The sequence below is a fragment of the Mobula hypostoma genome, chromosome X1, assembly GCF_963921235.1.
Source record: "Mobula hypostoma chromosome X1, sMobHyp1.1, whole genome shotgun sequence".
Lineage (NCBI taxonomy): Eukaryota > Metazoa > Chordata > Chondrichthyes > Myliobatiformes > Myliobatidae > Mobula > Mobula hypostoma.
The window spans coordinates 14,458,173-14,480,172 of record NC_086128.1 but is presented as its reverse complement, the minus strand read 5'-3'; the positions used below and the strand labels follow the sequence as shown (position 1 = coordinate 14,480,172).

Sequence of the window (22,000 nt, the reverse complement as noted above, 5' to 3'; positions counted from 1 at the left end):
CTTTTCTTTTCCACGAGTTTTTGACCCAAAGATGAACAGTTATTTTTCCATAGCCGGACCTGCAAAGTTTTTCCACTGGTTTCTGGCTTTGTTTCAGATTTCAAGCATCTATGTTTTTTTTTATTTTAAAAAAATATTCTAGGTAAGAAATGAGTTGAAAACCAAATTTAAAAACTGTATTTATATAGCCTTTTTCACTAAGAAATGTGCCCCAATGTGACAAACATTGATGACTTTGAATTGGGGTATTTCAGTGCTCTGATGGATTCCAGATTTGTGCACTTGAGATTAGAGTTGCAAATCATTTCACCCAGACACAATGACTACAGATACAGGTATATATACAGATGACACAACCCCATCCTTTGATTTTTGTGACCTGGAGGCCAGAATGTGACATTATAGTGCTTACTTAGTGCATCCCGACTTGGCAGTGTGAATTGAGTCAGAATCAGGTTTATTATCGCTGACATACGTCATGAAATTAGTTGTTTTGCAGCAGCACTAGAGGGGGCACGGTAGTGTAGCAGTTAGCGCTCACATTACAGCATCAGCAGGCATAGCAAATTTCAACTCCAGCTGCTGCAGGTAAAGAGTCTGTATGTTCACCCTGTGACTGCGTGGCTTTCCTCCCATATTCCAAAGAAATAGAGTTATGGTTAGAGTTAGTGAGTTGTGGGCATGCTATGTTGTTGCTGGAAACATAGCGACAATTGGGGGCTGCCCCCAGCACAATCTCACTGACTTGATCGAAACCAATGCATTTTATTGTATGTTTCAATTTCGGTGTATATTAGATTAGATTAGATTCAACTTTATTGTCATTGTGCCGGGTACAGATACAAAGCCAATGAAATGCAGTTAGCATCTGACCAGAAATGCAAAGAATAGTGTTATTTACAAAATAACTGCCAATAAAAAGTAAGTGCTACAGCACACAAATGTAAAAGTACTGAGTCAGTACAATATGGGTACAATACTGCTTAGCATTGTGATGTGAGGTTCAGCAGGGTCACAGCCTCAGGGAAGAAGCTCTTCCTGTGCCTGCTGGTGTGGGAGTGGAGGCTCCTGTAGCGCCTACCAGATGGGAGGAGAGTAAAAAGTCCATGGTTAGGGTGAGATGCATCCCTGATAATGCTTTTCGCCCTGCCCAGGCAGCGTTTATGGTAGATGTTCTCAATGGTGGGCAATTGGGTGCCGATAATCCACTGGGCAGTTTTCACCACACACTGGAGTGCTTTGTGGTCCGATACGGGACAATTGCCATACCACACTGAGATGCAGTTGGTGAGTATGCTCTCAATGGTACAGCGGTAAAAATCTGTCAGTATCCTGGGACGGAGGTGAGCTTTCTTGATGCTCCACAGGAAATAAAGGTGCTGTTGTGCCTTTTTGATCAGGATGGAGGGGTTCAGGGACCAGGTGAGATCCTCGGAAATGTGGACACCAAGGAATTTGAAGATTGATACGTGCTCCACTACAGCCCCGTTGATGTAGATGGGGACGTGAGTGTGGCTCCTAGCATGCCTGAAGTCCACAATGATCTCCCTGGTCTATATGTGACAAAAAAAGTGAAGCTTTACATAAAGTACTGTAAGTTACAATAAGAATATAAAAAATAAATATGTAGTACAAAAAGAGAGCAAAATAGTGAAGTGTTCATGGGCCAGTCAGAAATCTGATGGCAGAGGAGAAGAAGCTGTTCCTAAAACTTTAAGTGTGTGTCTTCACTCTCCTGTACCTCCTCCTCCCTGAGAAAAGGGCACGTCCTGATTGGTGGGGGCCACCTTTTTGAGGCATCACCTTTTAAAGATGCCCTCAAGTATAACAGTCCAGAAGTAATTAGGTGGTGGGTTTCATGCAGACTGAAAAGGGGGAAAAGAGTTGGTTCAGAACACAAAATAATGGAGGGAAGCCTGGAAAATAAAGGCCAAACAACTGAAGGCAGAAGTGCCTGTGGGAGACCAAAGTCAAACGAATGCAGATCTTGCTGCAGAGGTAGCTTGGGTAAGGCTACACTGGAACTATGTCAAACAGAATGGAAATTCTCAAGCCTAGAGATGATAGAAGGTCAGGTGAAGGTTTCGATAATAGATCACCTGAGGTAAGGGGTAAAGGAAAAGTAACTGAATTAATGGTTTCAATCTTAGTGACATTGATCCACTTATTCCTGGCAATGAGGATGGAAGGGTCATAGAAACAGGATCAGTTTGCAATACAGAAAATAAGCCATGTGGACTGAAAGAAAATATATATTTCCAGGTAGGAAAATTCCAAGTGGAAACTTTTACGATTATTCAGAAACAGAACAAGCACTGTGACGGAGACAACATAAATGCAGTAGAAAGGCACATGTTTGAAGAGAAACCACAAATTTCTGAAATTAGTAACAAAAATTCAAAATCAGCCTGATACTCTGTACAAGGGACTCTTTGGCAACAATAATGTAAATCAGTTCTAGTCTCCAGCGCTCAATACAGATTAAAAATAATGGGAATCATTGACATTCCTGGGGGCGGGGCAAAGAGGATGAAAGAGTTAAAAACATAAGAAATAAGTAATTGACCTTTAAACGGGATAATTCTATGGTTTTAATGCTGAAAGATTTGCATCAATGTAGCACTTTATCGCATGAAGTTAATTACTTGAAAGTGCCAAACACAGGATCCAATTTGCAAACACCCATCTCCCCCAAACAATGAAAAGAATGTCGAAACAATCTGCAGCTGCTTTGACAACTTGTAAATTAAACTCTGGAACTCGGTAATTCCAGCTCCTGATGTATAGGATTCCAGAGAAGCGGAAAGCAATTGTGCTGAAATTCACTTGTAGGGTCAATGTAGTTCTCAAAAATACCCGAAAAGGCTGCCCACAATCTATCCATTCAGGACAATTCCACAATTCTGACTTCCCTTTCCTCAGTGTGACTAGAGCCTCAAGATCAGGATTGAGATCTGGGTCATTGGGAAGGAGGAGGTCAGTGATGGCCATACCAACGTGACTGCACAAGCGTGGAATGTGAAAGTACCCACGGTTCTGGGCAAACTAGCAAAAACGGAACAAGAAGAATTTAGACAGAATTAATCTCCTTCACCATCCCCAAGATCTTTGCTCTCCAATTCCAGTCTCTCGACCTTTACCGAGTTTCACCATTCCACCACTGGCGGCCGCGCCTTCAGCTGCCTGGATCTCAAGTTCGGAAATTTCCTCCCTAACCATCTACCATTCTCCTCCATCCTTCAAGACGGTTTCAGACCCAGCTTCAGGTATCCGCCCCGATATCTGCTCATGTGGCCCCGTGACAAGTTTTAAATTCAGAATTCTAGAAACCATTTTTTTTAAGTTGTTGGGCTACTGGGCTCCATCACGTCCTTCAATCGCTTAAAAATTATTGTAGCATCTGACAGTGACAATTAAATATTAGCTGTAAGTCTGTAGTTTTCCAGAATCTGGTTGTGATTTCCGATATTTAAATCACGCCCTAAATTTGCTCGTCAAACAAGTAATCGAAAGGCGGCAAGAAAAAAGCATTAGTAGGGACGGGTGAACGCTGACCTGGTCTCGGTGCTTGCTCACGCATGCACTTTCCGCTCTAACTGCCTGACCTGATTTTTTAATAATACAATTTAACACGTTCATCGCCGAGCAAAGTAAGGTTCCCGAAACCTGAACCGCTCCCATTAAGCAACTCCAGTTTATCGTCAGTCTTACGCAAAAAAAGCTTAAACAAACAAGGTTTTATAGCTCTCAAGTTTCTGTATTGAAAGGGAGGTTGTCATCGGAGTTTTCCCGCAAAAGGACAAACTTCAATCATTATTACCACGAGAATTATTACTAAATTAGTTTGAGCTAAAGTTTTACTGTACCGTTTAACAAATGGTAGACCACTTATGTGACTTAAACGGCAGAAAACGTGGGTTGAACCCACCTTACCTGGTTGAGAGGTTTCACCATTTCGAAACCACAGCCACAATATGCCCAACACCTGCAGAATGTCCATCTTCTATTTTCCAGATTTCGTTCGTATCGTTGGGTCACTTTTAGGAATTTGTTTCCATGACTTGTACTTTTTAAAAAAATTCAATAAGTACCAATAGTGTTAGATCGTTTGAAAACTTTGAGAAATGTTTTAGTCAATCTTTCTCATTCCCACTCGAGTTGTTTCTCCGCTCTCGTCAGTTTCACGCTGATATGACACATGAGGTTGGCTCCACCTTCTGAAGCCAAATCACATCACCAGGAAGGTGAGAAACTACACTGCAAAGACGCAAGCACCACTTTTCATAAATCCAGTGAATCGTACTTAAAACTGTTTTGATTTTAAGAGCGAACTCGGCGACATTATAAAACAAACACGTAAGAGTGTGTAAAATCCTCTTTTCCAAAAGTTGAGCCGTACAGTTTATTAAGGCACTTCACGGCCAATTTCCGTGTCCAGAGCTGATAGATATATATAGGGAGCAAAAGAAATTAAAAATATAAATTAGCACGTTCTACTATTTAAGGTGAAATACGTAGCAATCATTAATAATATGCTTTTAAATGTATTAACTTTTCTCCGAATTTAAAATAAAAGACAATTTTTGTGTGGGACATTTAAAAAGTTTAAGTTAACATAGTAGCTTAAAATCTTCCTGATCTTCTTGCTAATGTTTCCTGTTCTCCATTCTCTCCAAAAGGTGCTGTTTCAAATTGAATTACTTAATCTTGCAAACTTTGATACTGGCTCTCATTCAACTGAACCTGTCCTCGCAAGCGTGCAGACGCAAGAACTTACCAGGAGGGGGCAGTAAATAGGGATCGAGAATATTATTTTTTATTCTCTCCGTAACTGGCGTGTATGTTGGCTGGAAGGGATGGGATTTGTATATCCTCGATCTTTACTCCATTAAGTACAGTTAGCCAAGGACTAAAGATTAGATATCCCTATTTTGTGTGGTTTAAGCAAGATTTGCATTTCTGTAGTACCTTTTATAATCGCGGATGCCCTAAAGTGTTTGACCGTGAGCTAAATACTTTTGAAACGTAGTCAGCGTTTTCAAAGGTCACGCACGATATATTCACCGACTTGTTTATCAAGACATTGCCATACTTTACGTTTGGAAAGGAAGTGTCAAAGTTAATTAATATGTAAGAAAACTGTAGCAATAACACAGTGGTTATGTTTTCGCAGCATAAGAAATCGAAAATAATAAGCTTAAATCACCTGGTGATGGTTTGAGATTTTAAACTCAATTTAGAAATATGGAACCACTCTTCCCTCCCCCCACCTTTTAAATCTACTTCTCATCTTTTGTTCTCCAGACCTGCCGAAATGTTTCCGCCCGTAACGTCGACTATACTTTTTTTTCCATAGATGCTGTCCGGCCTGCTGAGTTCCTCCAGTATTTTGTGTTGTTTTGATAAAAATCCTTGTCTACTTTCCTGTTTGTTACCTGCAACTCTTCATTGCAAATATCTGTCCATCTCAGCTTCATGATTTCTGCAATGTCCAATGGTCTTATGTATTTAGATATATGCATTTAGGAAATATCAAATATTCCCAATTCCTTCTTATGTCAGTCTTAAATAGGCAACTGCTTATCCTAATCTATGCCTGCTTGTTCCAGATGCCTTACAGCAGGGGTTCCAAACCTTTTTAATGCCATGTACCCCTACCATTAACCGAGCGGTCCATGGACCTCAGGTTAGGAATCCGTGCCTTACAGTATCCACTCTGCCACACCCCTGTAGAGTATTAGGTTTCGGTAGTCTCATTTTAAATTCAAGGCCGTTGATCCAATCTAATAGATCTTTCTTCAAAGAACAACATTTTCATCCCAGGAATCAATCCAGAGAATGCTCTGCACTGCCTTCAAGGCAGGTTTATTCTTATATAGTGGAACCAAAAAAAAACAACTCCTTCGAGGTATGCTAGTTATAGCAAACCTCTCTCAAAAAGGGTCAACATTTCATTTTATGTCTTTGTAATTTACTTACTGGACCAGCATGCCAATAATCACCAGATCGCTCTGAGAAACTGAAAATGCTGGAAGCTCTCAGCACGTCAGACAGCATCTGTGGAGAGAGAAACAGAATTATTGTTTCAGACCAAGGACCCTTCATCAAAACTGGGAAAGAGAGAAAATCTAACTTTTCAATAGCAGAGAAAGTTGGGAGGAATGGACAGTACAAAGGGATAGGCTGAGACGAGGGTTGCTGTGGGGATAGGTTGCACTGGTCATTCAATCAGTTGGCTATCAGGGCAATTTGAGTGTGATAATACAAGTAACAGGGTTGTTGGACATACTAGAAAGTCAGGCGGTACCAACTGAGCAAAAAGCACTTAATCCAAGCAGGAATGGCTTGTGTTGACACAGAGAAAGCAAGTTACCTTAAATGATAGAATTAGAATTCAGAAAGCCTTGACAGAAAATGATGCTGGGCATTGCTGTAAGAGTGCAGGAGGCCACAGAAAGGTCAGAAAAGTGTCCTTTCATGATCATACAAATGAAAATCCTTCCTTCATAAATTAGTCAGTTTGATTTTGATAAAGTTTCTTAAAAAAGTTTAGCGTAATACTTTTCTCACACAGTAAAGAGAAAAGGCATTCTCTTGGATTAACGGGATAGGGGTTTCTGCCTATGATCTCATTCATACACCGTCTCCCAGACCTTGATCATCATAGAGAGGTGGTCAGAGGGTCTTGACTCTTTTAACAGTTGCTGCATGACTTGCTGAGTGTTACTGCCTTTATTTTTTGAAGGCAGCGATGTCTGTTGCTCCACCTAGTGGCTAATTCTAGACCAACAGTTCAGGAGATTCAGAGAACTCAAAAAATGTCTTGGACAATAAAACAGAGAAGCAGAATGAGGCCATTCAGCCCGTTGTGTCTGCTGCACCATTTGATTATGAGCGATCCATTTTTCCTCTTAAACTCATTTCCCTGCCTTCTATCTATAACCTTTGACACCTTACTAATTAAGAACCTATCAGTCTCTGTTTTAAAAATACCCGAAGACTTGGCCTCCACAGTCATCCATGGCAAAGATTTCCACAGATTCACCATCCTCTGGCGAATGAAGTTCATCATCATCTCTGTTCTAAAGGGAAATCCATCCACTGAGGCTGTGCCCTCTGGTCCTAGACTCTCCCACTATTGGAAGCATCCTCTGCACATCCACTTTATCTAGGCCTTTCAATATTCGGTAGGTTTCAATAAGAAACCTTATTTTTCTAAACGAAAGTGACTGCAGGCCCTGGGCCATCACATGTTAACCCTTTTATCACCAGGATAATTCTCCTAAACTGGAGTTGCAGCTGGATGCCCTTCGACTCATGCAGGAAACTGAAGAGGTGGCAGACTGGAGCAACAGGGAGGTGGTCACCCCTAAGTTGCAGGAGGCAGGTACCTGGGTGAAAGTCAGGAGTGGGAAAGGAAATGGGCAGCCAGTGCAGAGTATCCCTGTGGCCGTTCCCCTCAATCAGTTTGGATACTGTTGGGGGTGGGGGAACCCACCAGAGGGAAGCTGCAGCGATAGGGTCTCCGGCGCTGTGGCTGAGAAGGAAATGGGGAAAAAGAGAGCTGATTCCATAGCTGGAGGAGTGGACACAATAGAGACACCTTGATGGTATGATGCCTCCCAGGTGCCAGGGTCAGGGATGTCTCAGATCAGATGCATGACATTCTAAAGGGAGGGGGTAAGCACCTAGAAGTCTTGACATGTATTTGCACCAATGACATTGGAAGGAGAGGTGAGGAGGTCCAAAAGAGAGGTTTTAGGGAGCTAGGTAGAAAGTGCATAAGCAGGACATCCAGGGTAGCAATCTCTAGATTGCTGCCTGTGCACGCACCAGGGAGGGTAAGAATAGGATGATTTCGTAGATGAATGGGTGGCTGACGAACTGGTGCAGCGGCAGGGTTTCAGATTTATGCATCATTGGGATCTCTTCTGGGGGAGGTATGACTTGTATAACAGGGACAGGTTACACCTGAACCCAAGGGGGACCAATATCCTTGCAGGCAGGTTTGCTAGAGCTGTTGGGGGGAGGGTTTACACTGATTTGGCGGGGGGAGGGGGTATGTAGTGAGACTGTCAGGAAGGACAGGCAGATGATGGGGCAAAATTGCAGTCAGTGGGATGAGTTGCAGTGTAAAGGGGCACCAAAATCAAAAAGGGTAACAAATACAGGACTGGGGTGTTAAATTTGAAAGCATGCTTATACGAAATAAGGTAGATGATCTTGTAGTACACAGAGAATGGCAGGTATGACATTCTGGGCATCACTGAGTTGTGGCTAAAGGAAGATTATAGTTTGCAGCTTACCATCAAAGAATACACATTCTATCAAAAGGACAGGCAGGTACACAGAGGGGGTGGCATGACTCTGTTGGTTAAAAATGTAATTAAATCTTTAGGAAGAGATGACATAGTATTGGAAGACATAGATTCTTTGTGGGTAGAGGTATGAAGCTGCAAGGGTAAAAAGATCCTAATGGGAGTTATATAAAGGCCTCCACAAACAGTCATGATGTGGGCTACAAATTACAATGGGAATAGAAAAGGCATGACAAAAGGGCAATGTTATGGGGAATTTCAAAATGCAGGGAGATTGGGAAAATTAGGTTGGTGCTGGATCCTAAGAGAGAAAATTTGTAGAATGCTGACAAGATGGTTATTGGAGCAGCTTGTGGTTGAACCCTCTAATAGAAAGATTATTTTGGATTGAGTGTTGTGTAATGAACTGGATTTGATTAGGGAGCTTAAGGAATTCCTAGGAGTCAGTGATCATAACATGATTAGTAGTGATCCTTCAAGAATCACTGGAATTTGGCATAGTTCCAGAGGACTGGAAAATTGCAAATGTCACTCTACTGTTGAAGAAGAGACAGAAGAAAGGGAATTAAAAGGCAGCTAGCCTGACCTCAGTTGTTGGGAAGATGTTGGAGTCAACTGTTAAGGATGAAGCTTTGAGGTACTTGGAGACACATGATGAACTAGACTGAAGTCAGCATGGTTTCCTTAAGGAAAAATCTTGCCTGACAAATCTGTTGCCATTCCTTGAGGAAATAAAAATCAGGATAGACAAAGGAGAATTGGTTGATGTTGTGTACTTGGATTTTCAGAAGGCCTTTGACAAGGTGCCACACATGAGGCTGCTTAACAAGATATGAGCCCATGGTATTACAGGAAAGATACTAGCATGGATGGAGCATTGGCTGACTGGCAGGAGGCAAACAGTGAGAATAAAGGGAGCCTTTTCTGATTGGCTGCTGGTGACTAGTGGTGTTCCACAGGGATCTGTGTTGGGACCAATTCTTCTTACGTTATATGTTAATGAATAGGATGATGGAATTGATGGCTTTGTGGTCAAGTTTACGGATGGTACAAAGATAAGTGGAGAGGCAAGTATTGTTGAGGGCGGAGGGATACTACAGAAGGACTTAAATTAGGAGAATGGGCAAAGAAGTGGCAGATGGAATACAGTGTCAGGAAGTGTATGGTCATGCACTTTGGTAGAAGGAATAAAAACATAGACTATTTTTTAAACAGGGGGAAAATTCAAAAATCCAAAAATCCAAGATGCAAAGGGACTTAGGAGTCCTCATGCCAGATTCCCTAACGGTTAACTTGCAGATTGAGTCTCTGGTGAGGAAGGCAAATGCAATGTTAATATTTATTTCGAGAGGATGTGCCTTGGAGTTTTGTGAAAAGCTTTGCATCCTTTATCTAAGAAAGGATGTGCCGACATTGGAGAGGGATCAGAGGAGTTCATGAAAATGATTCTGGGAATGAAAAGATCTTCATATGAGGAGCGTTTGATGGTTCTGAGCCTGTACTTACTGGAATTTATAAGAATGAGGGGGGTATCTCATCAAAACATATTGAATGTGGAAAGGCCAAGATAGAGTGGATGTGGAAAGAATGTTTCCTGTAGTGGGGGAGTCGAGGATCAGAGGGCAGAGCCTCAGAATACAGGGATGTCTGTTTAAAGTCATAGAGAAAAACAGCTCACAAAGAGGCCCTTTGGCCCATCTAGTCCATGTCAAACTATTTAAAACTGCCTACTCCCATCATCCTGCACCCAGACTACAGCCCTCCATACCCCTACCATCCATGTACCTATCCAAACTTCTCAAACATTGAAATTGAGCTCACAATACACCACTTGTACTGGCTGCTCATTCCACACTCTCACAACCTACTGAGAGAAGTTTCCCCTCATGTTCCCCTTAAACTTTTCACCTTTCACCCCTAACCCATTACCTCCAGCTGTAGTCCCACCCAACCTCAGCGGAAAAAGCCTGCTTGCATTTACCCTATCTATACCCCTCAATTTTGTATACCAAATCTCCCCTCAATCTTCTACATTCCTAGGAATAAAGTCCTCACCTATTAAATCTTTCATAACTCAGATCCTCCAGTCCCAGCAACATCCTTGTAAATTTTCTCTGTTCTCTTCAACCTTATTTACATTTTTCCTGTAGGTAGGTGACCAAAACTACACACAATACTCCAAATTAGACCTCACCAATGTCTTATACAACTTCATTATAACACCCCATCTCCTGTACTCAATACCTTGATTTATGAAGCCCCATGTACCAAAATCTTCCTTTATGACTCTGCCTTTCTTTGCCACCACTTCCAATGAGTTATGGATCTGTATTCCCAGATCCCTTTATTCTCCTGCACTTCTCAGTGCCCAACCGTTCACTGTGTAAGATCTACCCTGGTTGGTCCTACCAAAGTGCAACACCTCACACTTGTCTGCATTAAATTCCATCCGCCATTTTTCTAGCTGGTCCAGATCCCGCTGCAAGCTTTTGATAATCTTCCTTGGTGTCACCTGCAAATCTGCTGATCCAGTTAACTCATTATCATCCAGAGTGTTGATATAGATGACAAACAATGGACCCAGCACCACTAGTCACAGGCCTCCAGTTAAAGAGACAACCAACTACTATCACTCTCTGGCTTCTTCTTACAAAGCAAATGTCTAATCCAATTTTCTAGCTCACCTTGAATGTTGAGCGACTGAACCTTCTCGACCAACCTCCCATGTGGGTCCTCGTCAAATGCCTTGCTAAAGTCCATATAAACAACATCTAATTTCCTGGTAATTTTGTTGAAAAACTCGAAAGTTTGGTTAGACACAACATACCATGTATGAAGCTATGCTGACCATCCCTAATCACTCTATGTCTATCCAAATACTTATATATCCAGTCCCTTAGATATAGGGACTTATCCACTCCTGATGTCAGGCTCACCGGCCTATAATTTCCTGGTTTATATTCAGAGCCTTTTTAAAACAGTGGAACAACATTGGCTATCCTTCAATCCTCCGGCACCTCACCTGTCACTAAGGATGATTTAAATATCTCTGCTTGGGCCCCTGCAATTTCTGCACTTGCCTCCCACAGGGTCAAGGGAACATCTTGTCAGGCCCTGGGGATTCATCCACCCTAATTTACCTCAAGACAGCAAACACTCCCTCCTCTGTAATCTGTGTAGAGTCCACGATCTCACTGCTGCATTGCCTCACTTCTACAGACCCTGTGTCCATCTCCCGAGTAAATACAGACGCAAAAAATCCATTTAAGATCTCCCCAATCTCTTTTGGCTCCACACATAGATTACCATTCTGATCTTCCAGAGAACCAACTTTGTCCCTTGCCACCCCTTTGCTCTTAACATACCTGTAGAATCCCTTAGGATTCTCCTTCACCTTGTTTGCTAGGGTAACCTCATGGCCTTTCAGCCCTCCTGATTTCTTTCTTTTTCTCTTGTATTTCTTATACTCCATAAGCACCTCATCAATTCCTACCTGTCTAAACCTGCTATGCACCTCCTATTTCTTCTTAAGCAGGACCTCAATATTTCTTGAAGACCAAGATTCCTTACGCTTGTAAAGCACACGGTATTGGGGGTAAGGTATTGATGTGGATAGAGAATTGGTTGGCAGACAGGAAGCAAAGAGTGGGAATAAATGAGACCTTTTCAGAATGGCAGGCGGTGACTAGTGGGGTACTGCAAGGCTCAGTGCTGGGACTCCAGTTGTTTACAATATATATTAATGACTTGGATGAGGGAATTAAATGCAGCATCTCCAAGTTTGCGGATGACACGAAGCTGGGCGGCAGTGTTAGCTGTGAGGAGGATACTAAGAGGATGCAGGGTGACTTGGATAGGTTAGGTGAGTGGACTAATTCATGGCAGATGCAATTTAATGTGGATAAATGTGAGGTTATCCACTTTGGTGGCAGAAACAGGAAAACAGATTATTTCTTGAATAGCAGCCGATTAGGAAAAGGGGAGGTGCAATGAGACCTGGGTGTCATTGTACACGAGTCATTGAAAGTGGGCATGCAGGTACAGCAGGCGGTGAAAAGGGCGAATGGTATGCTGGCATTCATAGCAAGAGGATTTGAGTACAGGAGCAGGGAGGTACTACTGCAGTTGTACAAGGCCTTGGTGAGACCACACCTGGAGTATTGTGTGCAGTTTTGGTCCCCTAATCTGAGGAAAGACATTCTTGCCACAGAGGGAGTACCCGAAGGTTCACCAGATTGATTCCTGGGATGGCAGGACTTTCATATGATGAAAGGCTGGATCGACTAGGCTTATACTTGTTGGAATTTAGAAGATTGAGGGGGATTTTATTGAAACGTATAAAATCCTAAAGGGATTGGACAGGCTAGATGCAGGAAGATTGTTCCCGATGTTGGGGAAGTCCAGAACGAGGGGTCACAGTTTGAGGATAAAGGGGAATCCTTTTAGTACTGAGATTAGGAAAAACTTCTTCACACAGAGTGGTGAACCTGTGGAATTCTCTGCCACAGGAAACAGTTGAGGCCAGTTCATTAAGAGGGAGTTAGATATGGCCCTTGTGGCTAAAGGGATCAGGGGGTATGGAGGAGAAGGCTGGTACAGGGTTCTGAGTTGGATGATCAGCCATGATCGTACTGAATGGTGATGCAGGCTCAAAGGGCCGAATGGCCTACTCCTGCACCTATTTTCTATGTTATCTTTACCTTTTATTCTGACAGGCACACATAAGCTTTGTACTCTCAAAAAGTTACTTTTGAAGGACACCTTTGCCAGAAAACAGCCTGTCCCAATCCACACTTGCCAGATCCTTTCCCATACCATCAAAATTAGCCTTACTCCAATTTAGAATCTCAACCCAAGGACTAGATCTATCCTTTTCCATAATTACCTTGAAACTAATGGCATTATGTTCACTAGGTGCAAAGTGTTCCCCTACACAAATTTCTGTCACCTGCCCTGTTTCATTCCCTCACTCTCATTGGAGCTTCCAAGTACTGATTAAGGAAACTGTCCTTTTATAGTATGAGAGTCCCAGTCAATATGTGGAAGGTTAAAATCCCCTACTATAACAACCTTATGTTTCTTGCAATAGTCTGCAATCTCTCCGCAAATTTGTTGCTCTAAATCCTGCTGTTAGGTGGTCTATAATATAACCCCATTAATGTACCTTTCTTATTCCTCAATTCCACTTATAAAGCTTCACTAGACGAGTTCTCCAGTCTATCCTGACTGAGTACTGCCGTGACTTTTTCCTCTGACTAGTAATGCCACCCCTCCCCCTCTGTTGTATTTAGAATGGAGATGAGCAAGAATTCCTTTAGCAAGAGGCAGCTGTGGAAGCCAGTCACTGGGTACATTTAAGACAGAGGTTGATAGGTTCTTGATTATTCAGGGCGTGAAAGGCTACAGGGTAGGGAAGGTAGAAATGGGATTTGAGAAGGAAATGGATCAGTCATGATATGGCGGAGCAGACTTGATAGGTCAAATGGCTAAATTTTGCTCCTACATCTTATAGTCTAACTCTCCTCTAGGCATGCTCCAATGACGACATCTTTCTTAGATATAGGGCCCAAATTCGCTCACAATATTCAAAATATGGTCTGACCAATCCCTTTACACCCCAATTTCTGAATTTGCTCCCCATTTAGAAAATAGCCTTTATTCCTTCTACCAAGATGCATGACCATATACTTTCCTACATTGTATTCCATCTGCCACTTCTTTGCCCATTCAAGATTGTTTAATGCCATCGCCACTGTACAAGTGTAAAGGAGAAAATAATTGTTACCCCAGATCAAATGCAGCACAAGAACACAATATAAATACAAAAGATATCTTATATACATAGATTGATTGTATGTCCATAAAGTGACAGTAGACACAGGTATGTCTGTACATAAGATGATTGACAGGAAATGATAGTAGTGGTGGTCTCCTGGGGAGTCCCATGATCTGGCCAAGTCCTTCTGCGGACTCCCTGCTTCAACACTACCTCCCCTCCACCAATCTTTGTGGCATTCAAAAACTTGACCACAAGGCCATCAATTCCATCAGCCAGATCGTTAATATAAAACCTGAAAAGTAGTGGTGTCTATCACAGCAAAGACTTGCACAAAATACCAGAGTTTGCCCACAATTTTTGTTTCCTTTACTGCTTCTCAATGCAACTTTCTCCTAGTCTAATATCCACTCTTGCCCCTTGTTATTAGCTAACTTACAGTATTTTCATTTCATCTTTTACTCTCGTTTTTTTAAGTTGCCTTCTGATAGTTTTTAGAAGCTTCCCAGTAATATATACAATATTGTATACCCTCTCTTAAGATGCCTGTGCACATCTCACCAGATAAATCAAAATGAATCCTTACCAGAAATAAACTTTATCTGCCATTCATTTACCCATTTTATCAACTCATTGAGACTGTCCCATAGCCTGATACTATTCTCACTATCACCACTTTGTGTTAGCAATGAATTTACTGATACCTCCTATATTTGCATCTAATCATTAACATATAAAATAGGAGTCCCAGCTGATTCTCGTGGGACACCACTAGTGACAGACTTCTTATCATAAAACCCCTCCTTCATCACTCTGCCTCTTACCAAATGTCAGCCAGTTTCTATCGATTCCATCCTTGTTTATCAATGTCCTCTGTGGGACCTCATCAAAAGATTTACTTAAGACCCCAACTGTCATCTACACATCTTATTACCTCTGAATAACTCAATCATTAGTTACACAAGATCTACCTCTAATAAATCCATGCAAACCATCTTTGATTAATCACCATCTGTCCAAGTTCAGATCTATCCTGTTCTTCAGAATTTTGCCAATTCTGATTTACACACACAGGCCTATTCTTCCCATTTATTGCAACTATTTGAAAATCTCATCAGATCCTGGGGATTTATGTATCAATGAGCCCACTGAACATCTAATACTTTATGGTAAATTGTTCTTGAATTTTTTTCTAAATTCTCATAATGTCCTCTCCAAGTGAATACAGGTGTTATTTATTCCTCACTTACACCCTCTGAATCTGCAGATTTCCCCGTTGGTTCCCAAGAGGCTGTACATGTCCTGGTTACCCTCAATATTCTAAAATGGTTTGTGATTTTCCTTAATTTTGTTCATCAATGCCATCTCATGCTGCCCCTCTTTGCTCTTCAAAACTCAGCTATGAATGAGTATTATTTGACTGATCTGAGATTGTTTTCTTTGGAATAGAGGAGCCAATTGAGGCATGTTCAAACTGAGTAGCTTAATTCCGACAGGACCCATCCCAGCAGTCTTATCAATTTTTAATTTCCCTATATTCCCAGCAACTAGTGTTTTGGTCCCATACCTTTTGATTGTCATTTACCTACATTGGGGGCAGGACTGAAACTGATCACCGTCACTGATCTCTGGTACAGCAGTCTTTGAAGGACTTCATAATACAAGTCATTGAAGGCATCATATAAATTTGTCAATTTACTAATTTCAAGGAAAACACTGCTATACAGCAATTAATCACCCAGGCTACTTTGACAGCATTTCCCAAACCCAAATACTGTACTCTACCACAAGGAAGTGCATGGGAATACCACTACCTGGACTTCCCTCTAAGTTGTATACTATCCCAATTTGAAATTTCTATGCTTTGATCAGCAGGTTGAAATCCTGGAACCCTATCCGCACTAGTATTATGGTAACACCTTCAATAGAAATACTGCACTGAACTCACCTCACCTTCTCAGGTGTATTGTTGCCCCTTTCAGAAACATTCATCACATAAACGACACAAGTCAAACTACACTGAAATTTAAATTTTGTCTTAGCCCAATCTATACACAGGTCAGACAGCATCTTTGAAGAATTACTGTCAATTAATTTTTGTTAAAACCATAAAGGTTAAAGTCTAACCTTAACCAACATATCTCCGAACTCAACATGCCGTACTTTATTCTCTGTTCTAATCACCAGCTACCATTGTCAGTGTTGTTTCTCCACTTTCACTACAGCCAAAGCCAAGAATTGCAATACATCTACAAAGTCCAAAATGTTAAGTGCAATTTTGCTGAAATGATGCACTTAAATTGTAGATTGAGCTTTAGATCCCAGAGCAGTTTCCATGATCAATTATACCCCTGCAGACTTCTGTAACATCTGGTATACTCACTATTAAACAGTTGCTGTAAATTGCACAGTGAAATGGTAGAATCTGGAGTGTGAGAAGATGAAAATGTGTGTATAAAATTAATTAGCATAGAATTGGTGTAAATGGGCAGTTTCCTGTCCCTGTGCTCTACCTCTATGTCTCAAGAGTCAGATCATCCATTCTATGCCTCTGCAGCTATAAACAGCTGACAAACATTCCACCCGATAAAGCTAATTAAAACATCACAGAAAGCAGAAGCGTGAGTATTTTGCATGTAGATAGCAAGGGGAAAAATAATATCACTAATCATTTGAATATTGTCACAAAGCATTGGAAACCTATTGGAACAGAGGTAATACAAAGTAAATGAACTGCTGAGATACACATACATAGCCTGGTACAGATGCAAGAACCCTCTTGAGAAACTAAACAAACTTTGTTATTGAGTTTGTAATTTTGAAAAATTAATAAAAAGATTTAAAAAGAAAGAAAGAGAAACTAAACATAATTTCCTTAGCTTCAAAAGACAAGTAATTCACTTGATAACTCTGTAAAGTTGGAAAGGAAATGCAAATATAAGCAGCAAATCCATTCCTCACTGCATTGTCCAAACAGCTTTTGTAGATCAGAAAAAAGTCCAATAAACATGCAAACACTTCTCAGTGGTCCAACATTTTTATTAAAATCAATCCAAATGATAAGGTCAGCTAATGTTTACATTGGCTTGGGAGGAGGTCCACGTGGGATGTTAGCCTGGAAAGGACAAAAGAAAGAAAAACATTAGGTGCCATACAGAAAGTAGTTAACTGTACAAAGAATGAAATTGGAGTGCTTATTTGTGCCCAAATTTGCCATTAATTGAATTAATATCCGAGCTCATTTTCACACACCACATGCAGGAAATTTAAGAACAATCAGTTACCAAGGCATTAAGCTGTGGCCACAGCAGTTTGGGAAGAGATGCTACCTCCTTTCTCCCGCTGAGTGTAGCAGTTAAATACATTGGACTGAAACAGCTTTAAATATCTACCAAGATCTCTTTGGAGCTCAATATGTTGTGATTGGGGTCAATGACTAATCTAAGCAGCAATATCTGATCTCAGACAGTAGATGATGAACTCTCAGATTTCAATACTTACTCCTGGCCTGAAACGCGGAGGAGGGGTTCGGTCCTTCCTGGCTTCCCGGGAACGGTTTCTCACCACCTTGCTGTGGATGGCACAGCTGACACAGTAATGTAATTTCACATATAGCTTGGGCAGCACATATGCTGGAAACAAGGAAAGGACCATCAAGACAATCCACAGCAGAATCCAAAAATCAACAGAAAACATTTCAGATAAAACACTGGGGTGAGCATGCAGGATTCCACAGAAACTCACCATCAAAAACACTGGCCTCTGAAATATCTCGGACTGCAGCTGCCTCCACAATGTTTCGAATGACAAACTTCTTGATAGCCTTGTCTTTGGGGACACAACGGGCACAGTTTGTGCACCTGATGGGCTGGACATGACCACGGCCCTTCTTGGCACGTCCATTATTCCTTCGCTTCTTAGTCTGAAAAAAAGCAAGGTTACAATTAAAATTGACTGTAAAAATGTATTGATAAATCCAGACTACTTTTCCAAAAGGACATTCACAATACTTTACTTCATATTTACTCTTACTTAACCTTATTAAAATTAAGCTACCCAGAGACAATTACTTTATCAATGGATATTTCACAACTATTGCTGCTAACCTTTGCATTACCAACTTTAACAAGACTCAGTATCAAATTCAAGCTTGGCAGCTCGAGCCCTGGTTCAGATTACCAAACCCCTACACAGTATAGGGATTAAACTATTGATGCTTTCTCCCTACATTTACGTTGCCTAACCTACTGATGATTTCTAGTTTTTTTTAAAAAAAGTGACTGAAAGACAGCTGCATGAGTCAGTTTATCAATGAGTTCGGCCCCAAATCCAGACATCTTCATCGCCAATCCCCAAATTTTGATTTTATTTAACTCTCGCATTTAAAATTAACAAATGAATTTGGGAACAGGATTCCACACATTCAAAAGCTTTCTTATTTAGAATTGTTTCCAGGCCTCAGCCCAAAAGACAATTAAATATTTCGAGACATTATATTGAAAGACAAATCAGAAGCTTCGTTCCTCTCCCCGCTGATGCTTACCAACTGTCCATCCCACCCAGCAAAGCCTTTCTGAAGGTATTTGCTTCCCCGTGTATTATCACAGTTCTCCTAAATTTCAGCAGCCAGAGCTGGTAGCCCTACCCCAGATCGGCCCTGTGCCAGCACCGCATCCCGCCGACACTGGACTACTGTGCCAGATTGCAGGCTTCGGCTTAGAACTTCGATTGCTCATGTCACCGAAGGATTGCGGGGAAATATGGAGCGCACACGAGGAGAATCGCTACAGGAACCCGAAGGGCACACAAACAACCCAGTTGGCGGTACGACTGCCATAAATGCACTCACCATCTTAACACGAGTCACAAAGAGGAACAGAAGCAAGCGCACACGCCTTTTATACTTCCGCGCTCAGGTCCCGGAACTCAGGGAAACAATGCCAGATCATATAGCTAACACCAATATCACAGAACCTGTTGTCCCACCGAGCTGGTACACTGCTGCGTAGAACCAGAAATCTCATACATAGTAGATTTGCTTCGGTAACCGCCTGGAACTATTTGTTTCTGCGGAGGGCTATGCCGTGTAGGGCACGTGAAGCGTCAATTACCCAGGAGGAAGCGCGCACAGCAGAATTGGTTAGAACTGTCCTGTGACGTAACCTGTCAATCAGTTGAATCACCAGTCACCCCCACCCCTTGTTGAAGGCACTCTTTCGAAGGTTTCCTGAAGGCATCTATGAGTAGTTTTCAAAATCTAGCGCTTCGATATAATAAAACGTTCTAATATGGCCACCAGTTGTGTTATCAAATGCAATTAGCACGAAGGTCTGTTAGGGGACGTAAAAGAAAGAAGTTTAAAACAATGCTTTTCCTAAACTGAGAACCATATCTGCCCAGAGGATAGCAATTAACATGCGGGACAATTAAAAGGCCAAAAATGGATAACAGCAAATCGTATCAGAGAGTCATACGGTACATAAATAGGCCCTTGGATCCTGCTGATCAAGATGTCCATCCAAGTAGGCCTACTATTCCAAATCATCTACTTGTCCAAATTTAAAGGAATAGAAACATGAGAAAATCTGCATATCTGTGTTTTGCTTGGAAGAGAATGGAGGCAGAGAGAAACAAGGACACGTGGGAATTTGGAAAGAAGAATGAGAAATGAGGTAATTTTGTTTGCAATGCTGAGAATTTCTAAAATGAACACTTTAACACTGAGGTATCACTTAAATTAGAGTTAATTTGAGAGTTGAGGCTGATGGGTGATGGGACTGAAGGTAAGTTATTACACTAGCAGCAGAGAGTTGGATGAGCTTAGGTTTGTGCTGTTGGTAAGTGGAAGCAATTGGGTTAGGTGGTCAAATCAAGATGCTGAGTTTACAGATGGTTTAGTTTGAGAGGGTGGTTAAAAGGGGGAATAATAAAAAGGCAAGACTTTTGGAGACACTTAGCAGGTCAGGCAGAATCCATGGAAAGAGAAAATTAGTAATGTTTCAGGTTGATGATCCTCCATCAGAACTGTCTCTGATGAAGCAAGGCAGGATTGCAATGGATTTTGCTGTTTTCAGAACTGCCTGGGTGATAGCTGAACGAGGAGAATGAGAGAATAAACAAGGGGACATGCAAAAGCTGTGAAACACAGGACAGAGCTTTTGCTAAAATTTAAAACCAAAGGATGAATTCTGGTAATGCCCAGCAGATAAAAACGTGCCAGTGCAAAGAGGAAAATTGAATTACTATTGCAAAACTGACTAGTTCTAACACAAACAGAAAAAGCAAGTTATCTGAAATGGGTGAATTCAATATTGTGTCTAAAGGCTGCAACATGCTGCACAAAAGATGAGATGCTGTTCTTCAAGCTTACATTGGGGCTTGTTTGGAAAAATACAGAAGGCTACAGCTACATAGATCAGAGTGGAGGTGGAATGTAGCATTATAGTTACAGGTAACTGGAAGCTCATGGTTGCCTCTGTGGACTGAATGGAGGTCACCCAATCTGCATTCACGTTTTCCAATATATAACAGGTACTCTGTGAGCCCTGAATGCAATACACCAGATTGGAAGAAATGCAAGTGAATCACTGCTTCATCTGGAAGATTGGTTCACTGGATTGTCGCATGGGAAGAAAAGAAAGGACAGGTATTTCATTGCCTCCAGTTGTAAGGGAAAGTGGATAATAAAGTTACTGGGGATGAAAGAGTGAACCAAGATATTGAGAGGGGAGGGCAAGAAATCTGTCTGGTGGTAAAGTCTTGAAGTTGACAGAAATTATGCAGGTTGACTTGTTGAATGTAAAGGCTGGTGAGGTGGAAGGCAAGGACTGGGCATTCTTTGTTCTGGCTGGGAGTAGAGGGACTAAGAGCAGAGATGCAGGAAATAGATGAGATGAAGACAAAGGTTCTGTAGATTGTGATGGGGAAGCCATAGTTAAAGAAAATGGAAGATATTTTAGAGGCTCTCAGAGGGCAGGAAAAACTTTGATTTTAGTATTTCCATTGTTTAATAGGAAGAAATTTCTACAGTGGTTAGCAAATCTAGAGACCGTGGACAGGTTGAGAGCCTATGATGTGAAATTCAGCGTTATAAATTTAGATTCGAGCTTAATTTCGTTTTGAAGAGTTTATTGTTTCTGAAATGTGATAAAGTGTTGTACCAGGAGGTGTTCTTTCATTCTTTAATTTGTGTCTGGGCTGTTAGCTATAATTTGCTCTTGCACAAGAAGAATGACTTGTAGCAGACACAGCAACTTCAGGGATGAGGGAGAGTGCATGGAATGCGTGTCCCTACTGTCAGTGTGGGAGCAGTTAATTTTCTTAATTAAAGCTGTTATTTTTGATCTAATTTATTAACAGTTCACTCTTAAGAAACTATTTCACCAAAACTTTTTTTTCCTCTTCCTCTGGTGCAATAGATATTTTGTATTCACTGTAAAGAATCTTTTCCGAGGAATGTAAATTCATAGAACAATCTCAAGTAAGGCTACAAATGCCTTGCACTAGCAGAATGCACTATTTCCAGGCAGCTTGGGCTCAAATAAACTTTCTTTCTCAAAACATCATGACCCTCAACCTGGCCAGCTACATCCTGCTCTGAGGCCTGATCCATAACCAAACTTGTACAGAAACCAGTCTCAAAGTTCCCAGAATCCAAGTTCAATTCCCCATCATACAGACACTTCCATAAGACACAGGAGCAGAATTAGGTGATTTGGCCCATTGAGTCTGCTCCGCTATTCAATCATGGCTTACCATTTTTTTTGTCCCCCTCCTCAGTTCCACTCCCTGGCCTTCTCCCCATAAACTTTGGTGGTTGATGGCCCATCAAGAACCTATCAATCTCTGCCTTAAATACACCCAATGACCTTGCCTCCACAGGAGCCTGTGGTATCTCTTGAGACTT

At 41.5% G+C, this 22,000-nt stretch overlaps 2 protein-coding genes and 1 long non-coding RNA gene across 4 annotated transcripts in view; 1 reads left to right on the top strand and 2 right to left on the bottom strand.

The window, feature by feature from the left end:
* LOC134340405 (receptor tyrosine-protein kinase erbB-4-like) overlaps positions 1–6,067 on the bottom strand; it is a 138,693-nt gene extending 132,626 nt beyond the window's left edge. The window contains exons 1-2 of the mRNA XM_063037587.1: positions 5,980–6,067; positions 3,934–4,440 (exon numbers count right to left, since the gene is read on the bottom strand). Coding sequence (XP_062893657.1) covers positions 3,934–4,000 — 67 coding nt within the window. The 5' untranslated portion in view covers positions 4,001–4,440; positions 5,980–6,067. The remainder of the gene's footprint in view (positions 1–3,933; positions 4,441–5,979) is intronic.
* Positions 6,068–17,112: 11,045 nt separating this feature from the next.
* Positions 17,113–22,000, bottom strand: part of rps26 (ribosomal protein S26) — a 38,117-nt gene continuing 33,229 nt past the window's right edge. Inside the window, exons 1-4 of one of the 2 annotated variants that reach the window (XM_063037609.1) lie at positions 18,944–19,082; positions 17,839–18,016; positions 17,596–17,726; positions 17,113–17,209 (exon numbers count right to left, since the gene is read on the bottom strand). In XM_063037609.1, coding sequence (XP_062893679.1) covers positions 17,171–17,209; positions 17,596–17,726; positions 17,839–18,016; positions 18,944–18,946 — 351 coding nt within the window. In that variant the 5' untranslated portion in view covers positions 18,947–19,082 and the 3' untranslated portion in view covers positions 17,113–17,170. Of the gene's footprint in view, positions 17,210–17,595; positions 17,727–17,838; positions 18,017–18,943; positions 19,083–22,000 lie in introns of those variants that run through there. The other variant, XM_063037608.1, reaches the window with a different exon arrangement.
* The window catches only part of LOC134340409 (uncharacterized), a 19,249-nt gene continuing 16,449 nt past the window's right edge, over positions 19,201–22,000 (top strand). The window contains exon 1 of the long non-coding RNA XR_010016546.1: positions 19,201–19,766. This is a non-coding gene — a long non-coding RNA (uncharacterized LOC134340409). The remainder of the gene's footprint in view (positions 19,767–22,000) is intronic.